The 24,529-nt window shown below is 36.0% G+C and overlaps 3 protein-coding genes and 1 long non-coding RNA gene across 5 annotated transcripts in view; all 4 read right to left on the bottom strand.

The window, feature by feature from the left end:
- LOC106910014 (uncharacterized) overlaps positions 1 to 10,509 on the bottom strand; it is a 32,364-nt gene extending 21,855 nt beyond the window's left edge. The window contains exons 1-3 of one of the 2 annotated variants that reach the window (XM_088006196.1): positions 10,223 to 10,491; positions 9,079 to 9,600; positions 7,333 to 8,962 (exon numbers count right to left, since the gene is read on the bottom strand). In XM_088006196.1, the coding sequence (XP_087862322.1) occupies positions 8,843 to 8,962; positions 9,079 to 9,594 (636 nt within the window). In that variant the 5' untranslated portion in view covers positions 9,595 to 9,600; positions 10,223 to 10,491 and the 3' untranslated portion in view covers positions 7,333 to 8,842. Of the gene's footprint in view, positions 1 to 7,332; positions 8,963 to 9,078; positions 9,601 to 10,222 lie in introns of those variants that run through there. The other variant, XM_088006194.1, reaches the window with a different exon arrangement.
- On the bottom strand, positions 461 to 1,600 carry LOC148158638 (uncharacterized). The gene is made up of 2 exons (XR_015763015.1): positions 1,096 to 1,600; positions 461 to 991 (listed from the first exon to the last, which is right to left on the bottom strand). It is a non-coding gene; the product is annotated as an uncharacterized LOC148158638 (long non-coding RNA).
- A 4,100-nt stretch (positions 10,510 to 14,609) lies between the features above and the next one.
- On the bottom strand, positions 14,610 to 17,597 carry LOC148158637 (calcium homeostasis modulator protein 6-like). Its single transcript, XM_088006773.1, has 3 exons — positions 17,376 to 17,597; positions 15,762 to 16,261; positions 14,610 to 15,434 (listed from the first exon to the last, which is right to left on the bottom strand). Exons 2-3 carry the CDS (start codon positions 16,245 to 16,247, stop codon positions 15,294 to 15,296), a joined length of 627 nt encoding a protein of 208 aa, XP_087862899.1. The 5' UTR covers positions 16,248 to 16,261; positions 17,376 to 17,597; the 3' UTR covers positions 14,610 to 15,293.
- A 4,126-nt stretch (positions 17,598 to 21,723) lies between these two features.
- On the bottom strand, positions 21,724 to 22,439 carry LOC148158636 (calcium homeostasis modulator protein 6-like). Its single transcript, XM_088006718.1, has 2 exons — positions 21,957 to 22,439; positions 21,724 to 21,849 (listed from the first exon to the last, which is right to left on the bottom strand). Exons 1-2 carry the CDS (start codon positions 22,437 to 22,439, stop codon positions 21,724 to 21,726), a joined length of 609 nt encoding a protein of 202 aa, XP_087862844.1.
- Positions 22,440 to 24,529: the final 2,090 nt, after the last annotated feature.

The raw sequence follows: 24,529 nt of genomic DNA, 5'->3' as shown, positions 1-24,529 counted from the left end.
AAAAGTCAGAGAGGTAAAATTTATTATATTTATTGAATACAAAGACATATCTTTGGTGTCTCACATCTCAGAACATTTGACAGCAAAACACCCGAAGTGATCAGAGATTTTCCCCCAACAACAGAGACTATCTGCCCAAATCATCACACAATAACATTTCCCCTAGAATCTGTTCACCTCTTCAGCTGCAGGTCTGTTTTCCTGAGCTGATGCACAAAATAACCCACTACTTACTGGAACTGACCCTCCACCCAGATTCACAGACATTCCTGTCCTCACAATGTTATTGAACAAATAGTTATTTATCATAAAACACTTGAATAATATATAAAATGCTTAAAAGGTTAGATGTCAAAATTAAAATCTGAATCTACAAATAATCATTCATTACACGTCAAAAACATTTTAGTCAAAAATATCAATGATGACATTTTATATTAACCAACAAATCAAACAGCCATGTCTAAATAATACTAATTTAATCAGAAGATGAAATACAGTAAACTAAAACTGAGCTGTAGGATGCAGAAAAGAGACAAAAAACCCCATCTTAAAATAATGCAGATCTGTAAATAATGAGATACCAGGTAAAAGGAATTGTGATTAAAAATAGTATTTTTATATCAACACATCTGAATAATATATCTACAAAACAAAATTAAAATTTTGAGTTGCACCATAAGAAATAATCAATCATATTACATGAAATGGGCACAAACATATTTATACAGAAAACCTTTATCAAAGTTAGCACATAGTAAAAATATCCTAAAGGTTTCTCCTGCCAGGAATGTTATATAATCCTTAACCAAACATGGCCTATCCTCAGTAATTAAATGCATGTATACATTTTCATATTTTTACAAAGATTTTTGGTTCGTTCAGTTCTTGAAGGGTTGCTGTCTTCTGGTGGGGATGAACAACACTGGGAGACGATAAAACCGACCACATAAAACAGGGTCAACCCAAGTGCTGTGTAGAATCCAACGTACTAAAAAACAGTCAAAAACACAAACAATGAAAGATATGTTATTAGCACACAAAAAATAAATTATTAGTTTGTCCAAATCTCAGGAAAATATCATGATTTCTTACCTGTGAGTAAGAATACAGCAGCTGGGTTTGGGCCAGTAGCTTTTGCTCCTGAGATGAGTTTGATGGTTTACACCATTTCTGAGGTCCAGCATTCTCGATCAGTTCATACTTTCCTGACTAATCAGTCATTGTACAGGCATAATAACGACCATCAATGAACACTATTATCACCCATGTTATGGCTGGAACAATCATGATAGTTAAGGCTTCCCAGAATGATTTACATTTACATAAATTAAGAGAATAACTAACAGCACACATTAGTAAAAAAGACTATATATGTTGGAGCAATGAAAACTGCTGAACCATATAAATGGTTGTAATCAGAGTGACAAGGGCATGCAAACTCCACTTCCACCAGTTTCTCCAGTATCAGCTAGATAAATCCAAAACATACACTAGTTCCCAGTGGACTGGTTTTCAATATTTCTGTCACCATAGACAGCCACTTGTTTTTCGGATCCATTACTGAAGAAAAACAAAGAGAAAAACAAAATTAGGAAAAACTATAAAGATGATTGTATTAGCATGTATATGGAAGTAATTCAAAAATTGTCTTTTTAATACCTTCTGTAGATTATCTCCTCCATCAGTCTGTTTTTAATAAACAGACTGATGGAGGAATCGAGTTAGGGACAGTGAAAATCTCGTTCAGTGAATTCATTAAATTGACTTTTCAGTAATATTCAAACTGGCGACCTGTCCAGGGTTTACCCCATCTCTCACTTATTGTCCACTGGAAATAGGCACCAGAACCCTTCATCTCCCCAAACCACCCTAAGGCTTGTTGCCTCATGCGCTGTCGTTGCTTGATCTCTTAAGTTTACCTCAAAGCGCCACACGCCTCCTTTCACTCACAGACTGACCTGTGTGTGCACGTTGAGGGAGTGGTGAGAAGGATTTATCTTAGTGAAAAGAGGGATGATGTGCAGAGTTTACATCTCAACATGCATGCTTACTTTTGCTAAGCAGGAACAGCAATTGCAAAAGGTCTTTTTTTTTTACATTAGCAGAATATAGACAAAGATTTAGATATATTTTTAATGGAAACGCACCTGTAGTTAGGCATCTATGTCTTGTTTCTCTGCAACAAGACTTGCATATCAGTGAACCACTTCATCCTGTGAGGATGCCTGACATGTATCTACAAGTGTTGCAAAGAGTTGTGTTTTTTTCACAGAGCTGCTTGCTGGGTTCATGTGTTTTTTAATCCAAGCATTATTTCATGTCTTGTCTCAACAAGGTAAAGTATGTAAAGAAAAAGTAGTGGATTGGTTAGTCTGACAGCTCCTCCTTCAGTCTCTCCTCTGATAAATAACACAAAGGTTCAAGACTGACGACAATATAAAGGAAACACTTAACGCAGGGGTGTCAAGCGTACGGCCCGCGGGCCGGAACCGGCCCGCCGAACGATTTAGTCCGGCCCGGGGGCTAAATGCATTATCATTGTTCATGAAAAAACTTATACTTCATTTAATTGAAAATCTGCAGTTCCTATACTGTCCACGAGGGGCGCTGTGTTTTATTCAGAGCACACAACATGATGCAACACTACAGCGGAACTAACAGCAGATGGCAGCACTGAGCTTCAGGTTCTGTAAACAAGTTCGATTCTATGCTTTACCAGCTTTTTATTTTGGCCCTGGCAACCTCATATTTCTCGTGCATGCTAACATACATACATGTTATGTATGCATGTTTTTCTATATGTATGCATTTTATGCATCAACAAATGTACTTAATCAAATGTCTGTTTAAAACTGCTGACACTTCAAATGTGTGAAGCCAGATAATTTGTTCAAATTGCTTCCCAGATGTTGAAAATTGATTTTAAATCTTTTCTTAATTTTTGTCTGTTGTATTTTGTGATGCAGGACAGTGTTTTTAAGTTCCAAAAACTGTGAATAAATGTTTTGCAACATTGTACAATCACTGAGATCAGTTCTTATGCACAATGCACTTAAATAAATGCTCAACTGAGTAAAAGTATTGTTGAAATTGCAGATACCGTTCTTAAAAACTGAGATTATTCATAATATAGTTTGTAAAAGTGAAATTCGTTCAATATAAAAATCAACAACAAGTCCACTTTTATTGGTTCTATTTAATCTTGCAATGAGTTCACTTGTGTGGCCCCCTGCAGATCAGATTAAGCTGTATGCGGCCCCTAAACCAAAATGAGTTTGACACCCCTGATCTAGAGACTAGAGAGTCCACTGAAAATGAGAAGAATAAAATTAGCTAGTATATTGGATGGAAATTGAAAGTAGTAAGGAAGAAACTTCAACAATTTTACAAAACTGTTGGGAATATTCGAAGTTAGTAAATCTAACTTTGAAGTCAGCTTTACTAACTTTGACGTGAGTAAAGATGACTTGATCGTTGAACTTTAACTTAGCAAGTTTAGGCTGCGACCGTTAGCTGCCGGTATGCTAATCGTTAGCCATCTTTAGAATGGCGGTTGAAGAGCTTTGCAGTTTAACTTTTCTTTTCCCCTTTATTTTAGATCAGGAAAGAACATACTTTCTCTCCTAGGGAGAATGCAGGACATTCTTCATTTTATTTTCCTGTGTTCTTGTTGAACGCTTTTATTTCTATGTAATGTGGTTTAAAAACTAGATCATGTAATAAACACATAATCTATTTTCTTGGACCAATATTTCATAAATACCTGCTGTTCTCCTTTGTGTTTTGCCCTTTAATGAACTGCAGCAAGATGCTTTTGTTTTATACGCAGCAAACAAAATTGTTTTTTCCTCACAGTTCACAGCTATGTGTTATGTTCCGTGTTTCTGTATGTTTATTTTTGAGTTTTCTGTGTTCAGTCCTGTGTTCCTGTGAGTCTCTGTCCTGTCCTCCCCGTTGATTGCTCCCCAGGTGTGTCTCATTCCCCTGATTACCCAGTGTGTATTTAAACCCACCTGTTGTCTGTGTTCCTCGTCGGGTCCTTGTCTTTGTTGGTCTTTGTTGGTTACACTTTGTATCACTATCCGGTCGTACTGCTAAGTCCCGGATTGTGTTTTGCTTGCATGTTAGTTCCGTTAATCTGTTGCTACCGGCATCTTAGCTGTGCGCTAGTCTGTTTGCCGTGCTGCCTGTACCTGGACTACTCCAAGCGTTATCTTAATTAAAATCATCATCTTCACCACACCTGGGTTCTCAGCGTCTCTCCTCACCACCAACAACCACACCTTATGACACTATGATGGTGGTCGGGGCCTTCCTCTGGTGACATCTCCGACTTCCTGTCTGTGGCCAACGCTGCATGTGAGCGTGACGCATTTGAGGTGGCTGCTAAGACCCCTTTCACATGGGTAAACATACTTTAGTTTTCTGAATATTTTTTTTTCTCATTCCTGACAGAAGAATCAAGAGAATCGCTATTAAATCGACTGAATATGAAGAATCTGGTTATTTTGAATTGTCACTTCTGTAGTAACCAACAAACTGAACACTCATGTTTAAATAATGCTAATTTAATTAGAAGATTAAATGCATTTTACATTGTGGGGTGCAAAGATGAGAGACAACAAAATACATCTGAAAATGATGCATATCTGAAAAAAATATGCAGGATGTCTAAAAATAATGGGATTTCAGGTAAAAAGAACTGAGATTGAAAAACGTATTTTTATATCAATACATCTGAATAATAGATCCACAAACATATATAGTTTGTCCAAATTTCAGGAATATATCCTGATTTCTTACCTGTTAGTAAGAATACCACAGCTGGTTTTGGCCAGTGACTCTTGTTCTTGAGATGAGTTTGATGGTTTGCACCATTTCTGAGGCTCATAGTTGCAACTATAGTCACAAAGGGATGCAAACTCCAGTTCCACCAGTTTCTCCAGTAGCATCTGGATAAATCCAAAACCTAAACTAATTGCCAGTGGACTGGCTTTTAACAATTCTTTAACTGCTGAAAGCCATTTGTTGTTCTGATCCTTTTTAACATAAGATTTTAAAAGTAGAGACATTATTTTGTTATAAATTTAGTATATCTTATAGAAGTTGGATTGTCCTTCACATTTGATTGCCTCCAACTGGAACATGTTTTAACTTTATTCTAGATTTTCTGAATGAGATCTGACTGTTCAAATTGATAATCCTGGTTGTTTTTTTCCCACCCAGATGTCCTTTTCTTTTCTTTTCTTTTTTTTCTTTTTTTTTTTTCTTTTCTTTTCTGAATTTCTGTCATTCGTTGTTCTGCACCTGTAGATGGATGTCTTAAGCGTTATTTTCATCGTCTTTTAAATAGATCTTAAAAACAGCAGTGAGACCAAATGCAACCCAGAGTCCAATGACCTTTTTAAAAAACACATAAAGAAAATGCACGTGAAAATAATCTCAATGTTTAACAGCTGTTTATCTGTTGATGAATGTAAAACAAGTAGAAACTCGCTGCATACCTGAGACGTGGCGTACCACTCCAGAGTCTGGATCTCCTCTCCATGAGACAAATTAACTGGTTTGCACCATTTCAGAGGGGAAGCAGTCTCACTGGTTCCATAGTGTCCTGACCAGTTGGTCCAAAAACAGGCGTAATAACGTCCATCCATGAACAATATTATACACCAGGTTACAGCAGGAACTAGACCAGGAAGGACAGTTTCCACAAATGATTTACACGATTTACATGGACGTTCAGTTTTAAGCATGAGCAGAAAGACAATTAAAGCTGGAGCTGAGAAAAATGATGAAGCAGAGACGGCATTCAGTTTCGACTGACGGGGACAAACAAACTCCAACTCTACAATTTTCTCAAAGCAGAGAAGGATCAGTGCAAAGCCAATGTTTGATGCCAGAGGATTCTTCTCAAGTTGTCCCTTCACTGCTGAGAGCCATTGTTTTACTGCTGCTATGTTCATCTCTGCAGAAAGAACAATTCAAATAAAAGCAACGTTAACTTTTAGTTTATTTTATTTCTAAAAATATGAACAACTCCACCTGTTTAATGATCTAACTTCACTATGAAATAATTTATGCTTCCAATGAAGCAAAACATAACCAGCAAGTTTAGTTATGACATATTATATCTACTCTTAAAAACAACACGGCTCATGGTAGAATTAAAAACATCAACTATACCAGCACTAACAACTCTCTTTTAATCAAACCAAATACAACACCAACTTCATACTGTTACCTGGTTGTCAAAGTTAAAACTAGACCATTTAATTTTTCATAAAATTAAGTTTGCATTGTAGAAATAAATTGTTTTTACTGTCAGCACAAAAACCCGTGACAAGATCTGAAGTTAAAAATCTCCTTCTTGGTGGTGTGGCTCAGTTTTTCCACTCTAATTGTTCCTAAACTGTTTTGTTTCATTTTCAGTTTTCAGTCACAAAACATATTTGCATTCCTAGATTACCTTTCAGGTAAATGTTGGTGTTTGGAACGAAAAGATGCAAAGTGCTCTAAAAGGAGGCACGTTGCTAAGTGAATGAAAAACAAACATGAAGCTGGAGTTAAACCGTGATTAATAAAACAAGACTACTTCTTTATACATATTAATATATGTATAAAGAACCACATAATGTAACTGGGGCCGACTGTAATTCATGCAGATCCAGAGGGAGTTCAGGGCAAATATGAATGGGTGCTTTATGATCTGGGAGTGGTTACAGTATTCATATGCTGGGCATATGAATAAGATTTTGCAAAATAAAGAGACACAAACTGGATGACACAGGGTGGGACTGGGGGCGTGGAGGGGGCATTGGATAGGTGGTTCGCCCAGGGCCCCAAACAGGCTAGGACCGCCTCTGGCTGCTCTCTGAATTTAGGAACGCTTGCCTCAGATACAGATACTTTTGATTTAGCACATTCAATCTGCAGAATTAGACAGTTTCAACTGCAACAGGTTTCTGCTTAACTGAATTAGTGGGTCGACCCTCTGAGAGCTGCATTTGCGTCTCACCAATCAGTATTAAAAATCCAGAAATCCTTCACAAGAACTGGGTGGAAACACCAAATTTAGATCAGTAAATCTCCCCGAGAGAACCCGACGGACCCACCGGTGGGTCCAGCTGCCACGACCTCGGCTCGCTCTGTAAACAAAGGCTCCACGTGCCTTTAAATTTTTTTTTATTTTTTATTATCCGCTAAAAGAGGCTTTGATCTTTCAAAAACTATTCCGCATAAAGGTTTTGCCCAAAATGTTAAGTTTAAATTTATTTATACCCCCTGAGGGTATAAGAGGATTTATTAAACCAGAACAAAAAGTCAGAGAAGTAAAATTAATCATATTTATTGAATACAAAGATATATTGTTGGGATCACACATCTCAGAACATCTGACAGCAAAACACCTGAAGTGATCAGAGATTTTACCCCAACAACAGAGACTATCTGCCCAAATCATCACACAATAACATTTCCCCTAGAATCTGTTCACCTCTTCAGCTGCAGGTCTGTTTTCCTGAGCTGATGCACAAAATAACCCACTACTTACTGGAACTGACCCTCCACCCAGATTCACAGACATTCCTGTCATCACAATGTTATTGAACAAATAGTTATTTATCATAAAACACTTGAATAATATATAAAATGCTTAAAAGGTTAGATGTCAAAGTTAAAACCTGAACCTGATTACAAATAATCTTTCATTACACACGTCAGACATTTTAGTCAAAAATATCTAAGATGACATTTTATAGTAGCCAACAAACCGAACAGTCATGTCTAAATAATGATAATTCAATCAGAAGATGAAAAACATTAAACCAAAACTAAGTTGTAAGAATAAAAAAAGACAAAAACCCATCTGCAAATAATGAGATATCAGGTAAAAGGAATTCCATCCATCCATTTTCTTCCGCTTATCCGGGTCGGGTCGCGGGGGCAGCAGCTTCAGAAGGGAGGCCCAGACTTCCCTCTCTACTCTACTTCTGCTTTTCAAAGCTGTGTTATTGTATAATTGATCATCTGTTTGCAGTTATTTTCACGTGTGGTTGTAAACCTTGACTTGGGGTGACGTGACCAGCAGCTTAGTTGGATTTAAAGTGATAAAAAAAAAAAAAAAATATATATATATATATATATATATATATATATATATATATATATATATATATATATATATATATATATATATATATATATTGGGGTTCCAGCTCCTCCAGGAACCCCAAGGTGTTCCCAGGCCAGCCGAGAGACATAGTCCCTCCAGCGTGTCCTGGGTCTTCCTCGGGGCCTCCTCCCGGTGGGATGTGCCCGGAACACCTCACCAGGGAGGCGTCCAGGAGGCATCCTGACCAGATGCCCCTCAACTGGCTCCTCTCGACGTGGAGGAGCAGCAGCTCTACTCCGAGTCCCTCCCGGATGACCGAGCTTTTCACCCTATCTCTAAGGGAGAGCCCAGCCACCCTGCGGAGGAAACCCATTTTGGCCGCTTCTATCCGTGATCTCGTTCTTTCGGTCATGACCCAAAGTTCATGACCACAGATGAGGTAAAAGGAATTGAGATTAAAAATAGTATTTTTATATCAACACATCTGAGTAAGATATCTACAAAACAAAACTGGAATTTTGAGTTGCACAGTAAGAAATAATAAATCATTTTACATGAAAGTGACACAAATATATTTATACAGAAAACCTTTTTCAAAGGTAGCAAAATATACTAAATGTTTCTCCTGCCAGGAATGTTATTCTTAACCAAACATGGATTATCCTCAATAATTAAATGCATGCATAAATTTCATCATTTCTTTTAGGATTTTTTGGGCTCCATCTAGACCTATTGGTTCCCTTTGTTTTCTGGTGGGGATGAACAGCACTGGGATGAACAACACCGGAAGACGAGAAAACAGAGCAGATAAATCACGGTCAACCCAAGTGCTATGCAGAATCCAATGAACTAAAAAAACAACCAAAAACAGAAATAATTAAAGATATGTTATTAGCACACAAAAAATACTTTTAATTTAAATTATTAGTTTGTATGAATCTCTATAAAATATCATCCTTTCTTACCTGTGATTCAGAATACCAGAACTGGGTGTTGGTCAGTGAGTCTGGCTCCAGAGATGAGTTTGATGGTTTACACCATTTCTGAGGAGCGGCGTTCTCAATCAGTTCATACTTTCCGTTCCAGTTGGTCTTTGCACAGGCGTAATAACGACCATCAACAAACACTAATATCAACCATGTTACGGCTGGAACACAGATGATAGTTAAGGCTTTGCAGATTGATTTACATTTACATTTACATTTAGATGTACATTTACATGGACATTTACATGTACATTCATATGTCCATAACTTAAGCGAATAACTAATGACACACATTAGTAAAAGGACTATAAGTGATGGAGCAATGAAAACTGCTAAATCATAGTAGTAGTAACTAGAGTCACAAGAGCATGAAAATTCTGCTTCCACCAGTTTCTCCAGTATCAACTGGATAAATCCAAAACCTACAGTGGCTCCCAGTGGACTGGTTTTTAACAATTTTTTCACCATAGACAGCCAGTTGTCGGTTGGATCCATGGTTAACTAGGACAAAGAGGAAAAAGCAAAATTAGGAAAAACTATAAAGATTATTGTTTGTAGCATGTATATGGAAATAATTCAAAAGTTATTTTTTAACACCTGTGGATTATTTTCTCCATCAGTCTGTTTTTAATAATCTATATAATGTGTTTCCACTGGTGAATGGAGTAAATTTACTTTTCAATAATATTCACATTTACTGAATGATTGTATGTTCAGCCTGCTTCATAATTAATAACTAGTTGAATGTTGCGTGGTTCTCTAGTTAATTATTGTCTAATTCATCATTTTTAAAGCTTGAGATGAAAATCACAAGAGTTTTTGCTTAGATGGGGCATTAATTTTTCAGATTACTAAAATATAATATTGAAGATGATAATTCTTAATGTCAAACCTAATTCTGTAAATAAACACTAGCGATGTCATGATGAGTTATAATAAGACAGCAGGTGTTGGAACAAACTGTTTTCAAACCAGTCTGACTACCGAGGTGTTTTTACCTTTCAGACAAACTTTGCATTGATTTCCTGTACAGCATTCTTAATTCTTAATGCTACATTTTCAAATTCAATCTATTATGACTTTTTGTGAATATAAGAGTAAGAAACAAATGGAAGATATTTACCTGGAAAGTGAGTCAGAAAATCTAAAGAACAAGAATCCCTTAAGTCTCTCCTTTATGTTGTCGTCAGTCTTGAACCTTCATGTTATTAATAGAAGAGAGACTGAAGGAGAAGCTTTCAGACCAGCCAATCAACTGCTGTTTCTTTACATACTTTATCTTGTTGAGACAAGACATGAAATGATTACAAAAAAACCCCCACATGAACCCAACAAGCAGCTCTGTGGAAAAAAAAAACACTTGCAGATGCGTCTCTGAAAGTTTTGCAGATAGATCTCACCTTCATCCTGTGTTACTCACACAGGATGAAGCTCATGAGATATTCATAATTCAGAGAAGACGTCTGCATCTTATTCAGGCGTTGGTGTGACAAACCACTTATACTTGGTCAGCGATTTTACAGAACAGCTACACTCTAAGAAATAATCCTGTAAATTTACAGTAACATACTGGCAGTTATAGACGCCAGAAGTTTACTGTAAATACACAGTAGCTGTACTGTAATTAATCCTGACAGTAGATTACCGTCAATGCAAGTACGATATGGAAACTGTGAAATAACGGTAAACTTCTGGCGTCTGTAGCTGCCAGTAGTTTACCGTTTTTTTTTGAAAGAACGATAATCTACCGTTTTCTGAAAGAACGCTAAAAAAAATACTGGTAGCTACAGATGCCAGTTTTTTTTTTTTTTTTACCATTCTTTCCAAAAAACGGTACAAAAAAAAAAGCTGGCATCTGTAGATACCACATTTACCTTTTCAATCCGGTGTAGTACTGTAAGTAAATACTGTAATGACGCAAACACACCGCAGATGTGGTACCGCAAACAGGGTTTATTAGTAATAAAAGCGAGCTGCTATTCCTTAGGTTGCATCTCGCCCCTCTAACAAATCGTTACACTCAACTGAATAGCTTCACTGCTAACACACTGAACTCTCCGCTCTTCCAGTGTTCTGTCAGCATCGGTCCTGGTCCTCTCGCTCCCCCGTCCACATGACAGGTTCATCACATGTGAGGGGGAGTCAGCAGTCAGACAGGGGAACCCATAACACTCTACACCAGGGGTGTCAAACTCATTTTGGTTTAGGGGCTGCATACAGCTTAATCTGATCTGCAGGGGGCCACACAAGTGAACTCATTGCAAGATTAAATAGAACCAATAAAAGTGGACTTGTTGTTGATTTTTATATTAAACGAATTTCACTTTTACAAAATATATTATGAATAATCTCAGTTTTTAAGAAAGGTATCTGCAATTTCAACAATACCTTTACTCAGTTAAGCATTTATTTAAGTGCATTAAGCATAAGAACTGATCTCAGTGATTGTACAATGTTGCAAAACATTTATTCACAGTTTTTGGAACTTAAAAACACTGTCCTGCATCACAAAATACAACAGACAAAAATTAAGAAAAGATTTAAAATCAATTTTCAACATCTGAAGCAATTTGAACAAATTATCTGGCTTCACACATTTGAAATCTTAAGTGTCAGCTGTTTTAAACAGACATTTGATTAAGTACATTTGTTGATGCATAAAATGCATACATATAGAAAAACATGCATACATAACATGTATGTATGTTAGCATGCACGAGAAATATGAGGTTGCCAGGGCCAAAATAAAAAGCTGGTAAAGCATAGAATCGAACTTGTTTAAAGAACCTGAAGCTCAGTGCTGCCATCTGCTGTTAGTTCCGCTGTAGTGTTGCATCATGTTGTGTGCTCTGAATAAAACACAGCGCCCCTCGTGGACAGTATAGGAACTGCAGATTTTCAATTAAATGAAGTATAAGTTTTTTCATGAACAATGATAATGCATTTAGCCCTTGGGCCGAACTAAATCGTTCGGCGGGCCGGTTCCGGCCCGCGGGCCGTACGCTTGACACCCCTGCGTTAAGTGTTTCCTTTATATTGTCGTCAGTCTTGAACCTTTGTGTTATTTATCAGAGGAGAGACTGAAGGAGGAGCTGTCAGACTAACCAATCCACTACTTTTTCTTTACATACTTTACCTTGTTGAGACAAGACATGAAATAATGCTTGGATTAAAAAACACATGAACCCAGCAAGCAGCTCTGTGAAAAAAACACAACTCTTTGCAACACTTGTAGATACATGTCAGGCATCCTCACAGGATGAAGTGGTTCACTGATATGCAAGTCTTGTTGCAGAGAAACAAGACATAGATGCCTAACTACAGGTGCGTTTCCATTAAAAATATATCTAAATCTTTGTCTATATTCTGCTAATGTAAAAAAAAAAGACCTTTTGCAATTGCTGTTCCTGCTTAGCAAAAGTAAGCATGCATGTTGAGATGTAAACTCTGCACATCATCCCTCTTTTCACTAAGATAAATCCTTCTCACCACTCCCTCAACGTGCACACACAGGTCAGTCTGTGAGTGAAACGAGGCGTGCGGCGCTTTGAGGTAAACTTAAGAGATCAAGTAGCGACAGCGCATGAAGCAACAAGCTTAGGCACCAGCTGTGTGATTGGGCCGGCTTTAACCCTTTCATGCATGAATTATGATCCTTTGTGTCAGGATTTTTTTCCAATTTTTTTTTTATTTTCTTAAGGCATAAAAAAGATAGGAAAAAAATGTTGCAAAAAGATTTTATTATTATTATTATTATTATTATTATTATTTAGGTGATCAATTGCAATTTTCTCCAAATACAAAGTTGTTACTTGAAAAAATACATCACTAGTATTGTTCTTTAGGGGTTATCTGATGTCACAATTTTTTTTTACCTGCTGAGTCGTCTACAGTAGAAGGAGGGACCGGGTCGGTCGGCATGCTTTGTTGTTTGTCGGCCATATTGGATTTAACAAAAATAATTTCTTGCATTAGCAGCTGATGGCCAGTAGTTTATAGTGTATTTTGTGATGCATTAATGTCCACTTCAGTGGTCTGTGTGCATTTATAACATAACAATCCACAAGAAACACAAGAAAATGGCTTTTAGATAACTGTCCACTGTAGTGACCACTATGCATAAAAGGGTTAAATACATAAACTATAAACCTATTTTTTAGGAATAAATCTGCTCCACCAGGCCAATAAAAAGCTCAGAGCAATAGAGACTCTTGCAATCCGGCTTAAAAAAAATTAAAAACAGCTATTTTTATTTTATTTTCCTAAAAACAAAAACAAGCAACATGGTGTCAGGGTTATGGTACATTTGGGGAAACCCTGTATGATGACTTAAAAATGTGGAGTGAAAATAGTCTCAAAATACCTGTGCATGTGTAAAAGTATCTGTGCATGTGTAAAAATATAAAGTATAGTTCAAACTCAAACCCTTGGACGTTTCAGCCTCCCGTGTTTGGAGGAAGAAGGAAACGGTCCATATTTGTTGGGCCTCGTTTTGCATGAATAATTACATCATGAAGCTGATCAGCCTGCGGTTCTGCTGAGCCCAGGTTGCTCTCATAGCTTCATCTGTAATGTTGGGTGTTTTGCAGTGTTATAATAATGTTGGATTTTTCATTATAATTCAGTTTTATTTCGTTGTGACTTTTTTTGGTCTAATTCAGTTAATTTTAATTACTTTTCAGATTGGTTGCTAGTTTTCATTAGTTATTTAAATATAATTTTAGTTTAGATTTTATTAGTTGTAATTTTAGTTTTTTCATATGGTTAATTGTTAGGTGCAGATTTCAAAAATCTTTTGTATTGTTATGATGTAAACATTGGCTGGGTAATAAATACTCAACATAAGATACTATTAAAAAAAAAAACACCTGACTCTGGCGTTTTCTCCCAACTTTTGCTGTTGAACCAGATTTTGATTCTGCTGGAAAATGAAGTTAAGATCTTTATGAAGCCTGTCAGGGAAAGGAAACGTGAAATGCTTGGAAATCTCCTGGTAAATGGCTGCGTTGACTAGATTTCAGAAAATACAGTGGACCAGAACAAGCAAGAAAAGAAAGCAAGAAAAAATAGATTAAAATTAAAATCTTATACGAAAAGGATTTATTTTTGTTATATTGCCCACCCCTGATTCTAGTTTTCTCAGACACTGAATTTTCTCTTATTATCAAAACTGCAGGAAACAAAGGGTTGAAGAATTTCACTCTGTATGATAAATTTATGTTTAATGTGAGCTCCACTTTCTGATGCAACATATTGTTACATTTTATTAGAGCTGCTTATCATGTTTGACAATAATTACCTTACCTTCTTTGTTGCTGTGGGTCATTCACATTGAAGACTGAGTCTTCACATTGTGAAATTAATAGAAATACAGAAAACACATTAACTGCAATGAACCAATTGTTCCATTTCAAAAATTAAGTTAAATTTTTTTACCAATTATAAATAAATTTCTTCTCTTCTAGTATATTAAAAGCTCAACAAAGTTTTAGAGGTAATAAGGAAGCATATTCCATTTTTATAAATTTTATTCATATATGTCACATAATAGTACATCAAAAAGTATATTTCATAAAATATAAACTAAATATATATTTTGATAGCATGTTATAGAGTTATAGTTGTTCTTTTTTAATAAAAATTAATCTAATCTCCTTCCATATATTATTCTAAATATTTATTCAATAAAAATAAATACTTTTGATTATTTCTGAGTTTTTTTAAGTTATTGGTAATATGTTACTATGCATTTTAAACATAACTTGTAAAATATATTCGTTCACCAAGTTGTGAAATGTGTTCAGTTTGTAACATTTCTCGAAGAAGGAAGTTGCTCATGTCTTCTGAGGTTTTTCTGTCGATTCCTTCAGTTGTTCTTGGTGCAGCGCCACCACAGGCCAGGAGGGGAACAGCTTTTGAGTTCGTTAGGATTGTTTGACACAGCGCAGTGTGAAAGTGACTCACAGGAGCTAAAAATGTAGCTAACGTTGGTTCCCATTGGAGACGAGTCCACAGGACCATCAAGTATGAGAACACCTGATGGTCCAAAAACACGCTGAGCGTCTATCTGTGCACATCCCTGTTGGAAAATCATCAAAAGTTGCTTCAGTCAGGAATGTTTTATATTCCTAACCACACATGATTTGTCCTATGTAATTATACATCCACATATGATTTATTTTTAGGTTTTTGCTTCAGACAGGTGCAGAAGCCTCGCCGTTTCCTTCGTTTCTTGAAGTTCCATCATTTTCATCAGAACTGGATGAGCATCGGGAGATAAACAAGCAGAGCACACAGAAACCCGCCAACCCTAAAACTATCGAGAATCCAATGAACTAAAAGACAGAGAAAAAAGATAAACAAATTTAAAAATCATATCTCCATAGCACAACAAGTCAGCATCGTCTAAATCAGGAGGCCCAATCCGGTCCTCGAAAGCTGCCAACCTGCATCCCTACTCCAACACTCCTGACTTAGAGGATCAGTTACTGCTGACTTCTCTCACCAGCAGCAACTCAGCTCTGCAAACACCTGGTAATGAGCCACTCACTCGATCCAGGTGTGTGGAGGAGGAACGTAAAAGTAGCAGGATGGTAGTTATTGAAGACCGGACTTTGGCACCAATCATCTAAGCTGTTGTGTAAATCTCATTTATTTCTTACCTGCGACTCAGAATGCCACAGCTGGGTTTTGGCCAGTAGCTCCTGAGATGAGTTGGAGTTTTCTGGTTTACACCATTTCTGAGGTTCATCGCCCTTTATCGATTCATAGATTCCCGTCCAGCTGGTATTTGCACAGGCGTAATAACGACCATCAAAAAACGCAATTATCAACCATATTGTGGCTGAAATAATGGTGATAGCAACGGCCTTACAGGCTGATTTACTACATGATTTACAGTCAAACGTTCCAAGTGATTTACAGTGACATTTCATGGCAACCATTAGTAAAGAGACTACGATGGGTGGAACAATGAAACATGTCAAAGAATGTAACTGATTGTATCTGGAGTCACAGGGGCATGAAAAATCTGCTTCCACCAGTTTCTCAAACACCAGCTGGATCAGTCCAAAGCCTAAAGTAAATGCCACTGGGCTTTTGGACAATTCTCCTTTCAGTTTAGAAATCCAGTTGTTCTTGAAATCCATAGTTTTCTCTGTAACTGGGAAACACAGAGAGAAAAGTGAAATTATTGAAGCAATAAAAACATAATTTGTATACCCAATGTTTTAATGCGTGTTTCTTTTCATGGTAAATGCACTGCATGCATCTTCATTCATGAGTTAAAATGTGCTCAGTTTGACAAAAACGGAGAAGAAAAGATTCTGTTTGTGAGAAGAGAAAGATTCATCCGTCCTTTACTTTTTGACTGAAACTGGGCTGGAGGGGAACCAGTTTAAGAAATCCCCAGACCTCTCTGCCTCCCAGTATAATCCCTCCAGGTTGTTATGGCAGTAGTGCACAAAATACTCAGCTTGAGTAAATTACACATTCACATGTTCTGCTGAAAAAAGATGTAAAGGACATTAAAGTTCTCCTGAAGGTAAACGTACCTGTCATTTTATAAGTAGGACAGTGAAGGAGGAGTTACTTTTCTAACCAATCCACCGCTTAATCAAAATAGAAAAAAGTGCCTACATGCAACTTGTTTAATATATTATTGATCCATATTCAATAGGAGAATTTAACCCAAAAAACAAAGAAGCATTTTGGATTATAATCTGGATCTCACTTTCCTTTAAGTGCCATGTAAAGGTTTAAAGTTTAACAAAGAAAAAGAGATGTGAAAAGTTTTCCCAACAGACAAAACATGATTTTAGAGAAAGTTTTAGACAGGTTAAACCATAAATCATCCTCATCTGGTTGTGCTGAAAGAGTTTTTCTTCTGATGGAGTCTTTAAGGTCTGACCACCAACCAAATGTTTCCTAAACCTTGAGCTCAGTCTGAAGAAGAGCTGAAGCTGTAGCTGCAAAAGGTGGACCAACTACATGTAAACGTCTACAGAAATCATAAGTTTAACTGTGTAATATAAATTTATGCATATTTTTTAAATGTATAGTTTATTTATAATTTGTATAATTTATCAACTGGAAACATATGAAATGAAATCTCCCCATTCATTTTAAAGAAAAAGAACAAGACAACCTGTTCAAACCCAGGAATATTCTGTATTCAGCATGCTACTTGGTTATCAAAGTTATACATACACACATATATGGATATTTGATTAATTCTTCATTCTTCATATTTGGATTGTAGAAATAAATTATTTTACCGTGAGCAGAAAACAAAAGCTCCTTCTTGGTGGCCTGGCTTGGTTTTTCTGCTGTAATTGTGTTTCATTTTAATTTTTCAACCGCAAAACATATTTGCATTCCTAGATTACCTTTAGGTAAATGTTGGTGTTTGGAACGGAAAGATGCAAAGCGCTCTAAAAGGAGGCATGTTGTTGAGTGAATGAAAAACAAACATGAAGCTGGTGTGAAAGTTTGACTAATAAAACTGGTTCTTTATGAATATTGTTAGTTATAAAGAACTATAAAACTTAATTGAAACCAAGTTTTTCTCCTTCTTGTGTTCACAGCTGGGCATTCAGCCCAGGGAACGCTTCCCTTCGCCATTTTGCACTCTGATGTTTTCACTTCCTTCTTTTGCTTTGTATCTGTAATTAAACCATTTGTATCAAATTACTAATCATTGTGTCTTTGCTCATGTATTTTTGAACCACGGAGAGAATCAAGTTGTACTGCATATTTTCTGCACACATCATTTTGTGATATGTTTGATCCCTCCACACCTTGTTGGGCCTCGTTTGCATGAATAATTTCGTTGCGTGAGATGATGTGAGCTGATCAGCCTGCGGTTCTGCTCAGGTTAAATAAAAGTCTGTGTTGCTTTGATAGATTCATCTGCAATGTTGGGTTTATAATAGCTATATTTTTTGTTATAGTTCAGTTTTATTTTCTTGTGACTTTTTGTTTGTCAAATTCAGTTATTTTTTTAGTTACTATTAGATAAATATTAGTTTTAGCTTAGTAGTTTTTGTTTTTTATACTTTTGTTTAATTTTTAGTTGCAGTTTTCCAAGCATTATATTGTGATTAACACAGTTTGGGTGATGAAAACTCAAGTGAAGACAAACAACTGACTCTGGTGTTTTACATCCAGAGTCAGTTACTTTCTCACAATCAAACTAACTAAAACAGCTAAAAGCAATTTATAACTCAACTGCTGCAAGTTGTCCATTTCCTGAAGCAGCAAAGCAAGCCCAGGCCATCATACTGCCACCACCATGTGTGTCTGTTGCTATTACATTCTCTTCTATCCTTTGTTAGTTTTGAGTCTCATTAAGGAATATGTGTGATATTTTAGTCTCAGTTAGTTTAATGCGTCTGGTAGTAATGAGATCTGGGTGTGATCAGTGAAAATGATGAAAAAATGTGGTTCATTTTAGTTAATTTATGATTTAATAAAGGATTAAGATGGTTTGGATTGATGTTTGGGTTAATAAATTTGGCATTTTGATCACTATTGTGATCAAAATGATCTGAAATAACTGATTAAAAAAGGAAGAACTGAAGAAAACCCACAAAAGAACCAATACTTTTCACTCTATTTGTATGAAGGTTTTAATTTACCCATGAATAATAAAGGAACAGCTGGGACTGCGGCGCCACCTGCTGGAAACAGTAGGAATCAGCAGAACCTGTCTACTTTTCACTCTTTTGTTGGTTTGTTGCATATTTTCTTCAACGGAAAATTAAATGCATCCAAAATTAAACCTCAAAGTGAAGTTTTACTGAGTGCTGTGTATAAAAGTTACACATTTCAACTATTGGCTAGGATTTGTTCATTTAACTAAGAAATGTGGCACTAAAAGCTTTTCTATAAGACTTCAAAACAAATGCTTGGTTTTATATAAGGCAAAGCATTTGCACTGTAAAATATCACTGACATAAATAAACAAATAAAAATTATTTGTAATTAAAACATGCTTAATGTTCCAACACTGTTGACTCCTATTGTTGCATCTTATTATTAAAATGTTTGACCATAATCTTCTGTTTACCTTCTTTGTTGCTGTGACTCCATCACATTGAAGACTGAGTATGTGAAATAAATAGAAAACACATTAAATACATTTGAACTAATTGCTCTAACCTTGAAAGAACTTGAAAAAAGGAGTTAAATAACATTAAATAACCAATTATAAATGCATTTTCTGCTGTCTTTTAATATATTAAAAGCACAACAAAGTTTCAGTGGTAATAAGGAAGCATATTCTAATTTTTAATTTTTATTCATTTAATACCAACATGTCACATGATAGTATGAACATCAAAAACTAAATTTCCTAAGATATAAGCAACAAAACATTAGTCTGCCAATCATTTGATACCTATTTAAACACAAAACGGGCAATAAAAAGGTATATAATCTTTGCTATGATATGGCACTCAAATTAGTTAATACACTTTTTTAAAAAAAAGAAAACTGATCTAATCTCTTTAGTTTTATTCCATAGATTATTCCAAATATTTATTCAGTAAAAAGAAATGCATTTTATATTTTTTAATCTTTTTCAAAATGTCTTTCTCTTTCTCACTGTTTCGGTGTTTTTAATGTTTTTATCTTTCCTTTTTAAAAAGTCCAAGGGGTTAGAGTCCTTGTCAAGCGACGTTTTAACTAAAGTCTGAGAGGTTAGAGTCCTTGTCAAACGGCATTTTGACTAAAGTCCAAAGGGTTGGAGTCCCAGTTGACGGCATCTCCACTAAAGTTCTACAGCTTTTTATTTCTCTTTCTCACTGTTTCCGAGAGGTTAGAGTCCTTGTCAAACGGCGTTTTGACTAAAGTCCGAGATGTTAAAGTCCTTGTCAAACGGCGTTTTGACTAAAGTCCGAGAGGTTAGAGTCCTTGTCAAACGGCGTTTTGACTAAAGTCCGAGATGTTAAAGTCCTTGTCAAACGGCGTTTTGACTAAAGTCCGAGAGGTTAGAGTCCTTTTCAAACGGCGTTTTGACTAAAGTCCGAAAGGTTAGAGTCCTTTTCAAACGGCGTTTTGACTAAAGTCCGAGAGGTTAGAGTCCTTGTCAAAATGCGTTTTGAAAGTCCGACAGGTTAGAGTCCTCGTCAAACAGCGTTTTGACTAAAGTCCGAGGGGTTAGAGTCCTTGTCAAACGGCGTTTTGACTAAAGTCCGAGGGGTTAGAGTCCTTGTCAAACGGCGTTTTGACTAAAGTCCGAGGGGTTAGAGTCCTTGTCAAACGGCGTTTTGACTAAAGTCCGAGGGGTTAGAGTCCTTGTCAAACGGTGTTTTGACTAAAGTCCGAGGGATTAGAGTCCTTGTCAAACGGCATTTTGACTAAAGTCCGAGGGGTTAGAGTCCTTGTCAAACGGCATTTTGACTAAAGTCCGAGGGGTTAGAGTCCTTGTCAAACGGCATTTTGACTAAAGTCCGAGGGGTTAGAGTCCTTGTCAAACGGTATTTTGACTAAAGTCCGAGGGGTTGGAGTCCTTGTCAACTAAAGTTCTACAGCTTTTTATTTCTCTTTCTCACTGTTGAAGTTTTAATGATGTTTTTTAAATCTCTTTCTCTTTCTCACTGTTTATTACATGCTGTTTTTATTTTAATTAAGTAAAGCACTTTGAAATGCCTTGCTGCTGAAATGTGCTATACAAATAAAATTTGATTGATTGATTGATTTGATTAGTTCTGACGTTTTTTTAAAGTTATTGGTAATATGTTATGTATTTTAAACATAACTTTTAAAATATAATCATCTACCAAGTTGTGAATTGTAATCAGTTTTAGTTTAGGACCAATGGATTCCTTGAATCTCTTCACCAGCTTCTTATGATTCTAATAGATCAACATCAATCAAAGCATTGGTAGGAATCACTTTATTGCTGAATAGCTTGTTTTTTTCCAACATTCATTGATCATTTATTTACTTCCCAAATCCTTTTTAATTTCATCCAACATGTATCAAATCAGGTCCTAAAACTTAACATCATAAAGTTTATGGAAGTAGGATTTAAAATGTAATATCAAATAACAAAAACAATGAAAAATAATGACAATAAAAAAGGAAATATTCCCACATAATCCTTTAAAAAATCAATCAGGGGAGATTAGAGATGACAGGTTTTTCTTTTTTGCTTGTCATGCTTCTGCACAGGTGCTGATTATCTATGAACATTTCTTTTTCAACTTGATGTAAAGCAGTTTAAAATATTAATTTTCTCATAATATAATATTTATGTTCTTAACCTATATGTATGAAAAATAGATCAAACCACAGACAAAATAATAAAGGAATAGAATAAATCAACTGACAACTTAAAATCATTTCACATTAACAGTAAAATATTTAGAAAATACAACTGCAAATAGATAGGTTGTATGGTGAACAATTAGTCAATTATACTACATTTATGGTGCTCAAGAATAATTATACAAACTTTTCTTTTGAAGTTGGCATACCTTATAATCGTTAAAGTTTCTCCTGTCAGGAACGTTTTATATTCCTAACCAAACATTACATCGATGATTACATACATACAAACATGTAGAAGTATTTTTCTGATTTCTTTTAAAAAGTTTAGTTCACTCTAGAGAGAGTTATTTACTCCACGTTTCCTCCATTTCCTGAAGTTGCATCATTTTTGTCAGAACAGCAGGGACAGTGGGAGACAACCAGATATATCAGGTAAATCAATCCCAATCCTAATGCTATCCAGAATCCAATGAACTAAAAAACAGGGGAAAAAGGAGAAACAAATATAAACATTATATCTCATTAGCACAAAAAAGCACTGGCCTATGCTGTAGGTTGTGTAAATCTCATGTGTTTCTTACCTGCGACTCAGAATACCACAGCTGGGTTTTGGCCAGTAGCTCCTGAGATGAGGTGGAGTCGACTGGTTGACACCATCTCTGAGGTTCAGCATTCTTAATCAGTTCATATGTTCCTGACCAATCGGTCTTTGCACAGGCGTAATAACGGCCATCAAGGAAGAGTATTACCAACCATACTCCGGCTGAAATAATGGTGGTACTAATGGCCTCACAGACTGATTTACATGATTGACAGTCAGATGGTTTACATGATTTACAGTGACATTTAACGACAGACATTAGTGAAATGACTATCACTGGTGGGACAATGAAACATACTGAGGTATGTAGAATGTTGTATCTGGAGTCACAAGGGCATGAATAATCTACTTCCACCAGTTTCTCCAACAGCAGCTGGATCAATCCAAAGCCTAAAGTAAGTGCCACTGGGCTCTTGGAAAATTCTCCTTTCAGTTTAGAAATCCAGTTTTTCTTGAAATCCATAGTTCGCTCTATAACTGGGGAAGCACAAGTGGAAAAAAATGAAATTAGGAGAAACAATAACATCATATTAGCATATGTACTGATGTACGATTTAAAATGCTTTTACACCAGCTGCAAAGTATTACCTTTATTTTCATGGTAAATGGACTGTATTCGTCTTCATTCATGAGTTATGAATATGTTATGTTCAGTTTGACAAAAATTGAACCTTTGTTTTCGCACCTTTTAGTCCGGTAGACTTGGTTCAATTAAGAACCAAAATTGCAACTCAACTGAGATGGTTTGTTTTCACATTACACTATGAAATGATCCAAACTAATTGAAAAACCTGTTCCCCTCCTGGCCTGTGGTGGCGCTGCGCCATTAACTATGGAGGGAAATACAAAAACCTTAAAAGAAGACGAGCGCAACTTCATTCTTCACAGAATGTAAACAAAAACGTCAGATTTTAGCGATTGTAGAGTTTCATTTTTTGTCTCTGGCTTATTTATTTTGTCTCTATTTACCCACAGTTCCCTGCGCTTTAGTCCCTTCTGCTTTTGGAGCACTCTCCACAGCTTGAATGTGCATCCACATTCAAAGAGTTCACTTCAACCGAACCGAGATCTAGGTTTTTAGGTGAACCAGAGTTGGCATTAAGTCGCATCAGAGTTTGATTGCGCATTAAAATCTCCCCATATGAACCGGACTTTCTAGACAAACGAACTAGAGTTCGATTAAAGACTCAAACAAGGAGTTAAATGTTACGATTGATTGCATGATTAATAAAACCCAATAATTTAAACAGGGTGTTCTCTTTCTTGTGTTCGCTGTGGAGCATGACCTTAATTGTTGGTTAAAAAATAAATGTTTTATTTTGTTTGATTGCTGGAATAAAAAACGAGCTTGTTTGTCAAGCCCTTATCTCTCTGGTCTGACCTAAAGACACACCCGGCTAACCAGCCATTGTTGCTCTGCTCTTGTTTTCTTTGTGGAGCTCATTTCTTGAAATCTGGACAACACATCTGCTTAGGCACATAAGCACTGATTATGTTAAGAAAGCAATATGGCTTTCAAAATAAAAGGCACATCATTGTATTTTGTGCACCTAATATCCTTAATTTTACTTAAAAGTCACTCGGGACGGTCAAAGGTTATTAACTGGCAGAATTTGGCCCGGGGGCCATAAAATGCTTCATTAAGATAAGATAAGATAATTTAAGATAAGATATCTGTCGTCATAACGCTCCCTTAGGAGTTCCTGAAATAAGTTTAATCTGATTGTACAATTTATTAAAAAAAAAAACAAACAAAAAAACAAATGAAACAATATTTTTATGAAATAAGCAAAGCATGCTGACTGTAGACAAGTGACGAGTTTAACTGTAGATTTAAAACAAACCAAAAAAAAAAAAAAAAAAAAGCTCCGGCAGGTTTGTTAGATAAGAAAAACAACAACAAACCATATCCTAATTTTTTTTTATTTTAATATTTTGTGTGTGGATATGATATTTTGTACTTTTTTAGCAACAAGAACAGAAAGTCACTCTTGTATGGAGAGCCATTTCAGCCAAAATTAAATAAATAAATAAATGGGTGAAATAAATAAAAAAAATTTGGTGCCCAGGTTTGCATTTTAAGAAAAGCCACTGGATGTTTTTGGCCCCTATATACAATAAATTAAATTGAAAGCAAAACCCTGGATGAATACTTTGTGTTTCACTTTACATTTTACGTTTTAATTGTATCTATTTTAAACGGCCTGTCATCAGTGGAAATTTCATCCCAACATTGTCTTTGGATCTGGATCTGCACTGACTGAACTGGGAAAGCTAATTTATTCTATACTGTGACTGAGGTCCTCAAAAGGCCCACGGGCCACACGTTGGACACCCTAACTTATTCACAAAAAGGTCATTTTCACGTTAAATGAAAATGACCAGACAAACATTTTTTCAATAGGGTGTGAAACGGGTATGTCGGAGTTCTGGTCTGTCATAAAAAGTGATGATGTTCTGGGTTGTTCTGACCTCAAACGCACTTGTTATAAAATTAGATCTACAATGTGGCGTCTATTTTATTATTATTATTATTATAAGTCTTATTGTTGC

This window comes from Poecilia mexicana, unplaced genomic scaffold, assembly GCF_051168715.1.
Source record: "Poecilia mexicana isolate PSO_F unplaced genomic scaffold, ASM5116871v1 scaffold_6, whole genome shotgun sequence".
Classification (NCBI taxonomy): domain Eukaryota; kingdom Metazoa; phylum Chordata; class Actinopteri; order Cyprinodontiformes; family Poeciliidae; genus Poecilia; species Poecilia mexicana.
The sequence above is the reverse complement of the archived record's forward strand: the minus strand, read 5'-3'. Positions and strand labels throughout refer to the sequence as shown.

Excerpts from the sequence above, each read along its gene's own strand:
- LOC148158637 (XM_088006773.1), bottom strand. The coding sequence starts at position 16,247 with ATGGATTTCAAGAACAACTGGATTTCTAAACTGAAAGGAGAATTGTCC. Across the intron at positions 15,435-15,761 it reads TGTGGCATTCTGAGTCGCAG|TTCATTGGATTCTCGATAGT; the intron begins GTAAGAAATAAA and ends TCTGTCTTTTAG.
- LOC148158636 (XM_088006718.1), bottom strand. The coding sequence starts at position 22,439 with ATGGATTTCAAGAAAAACTGGATTTCTAAACTGAAAGGAGAATTTTCC. Across the intron at positions 21,850-21,956 it reads TGTGGTATTCTGAGTCGCAG|TTCATTGGATTCTGGATAGC; the intron begins GTAAGAAACACA and ends CCTGTTTTTTAG.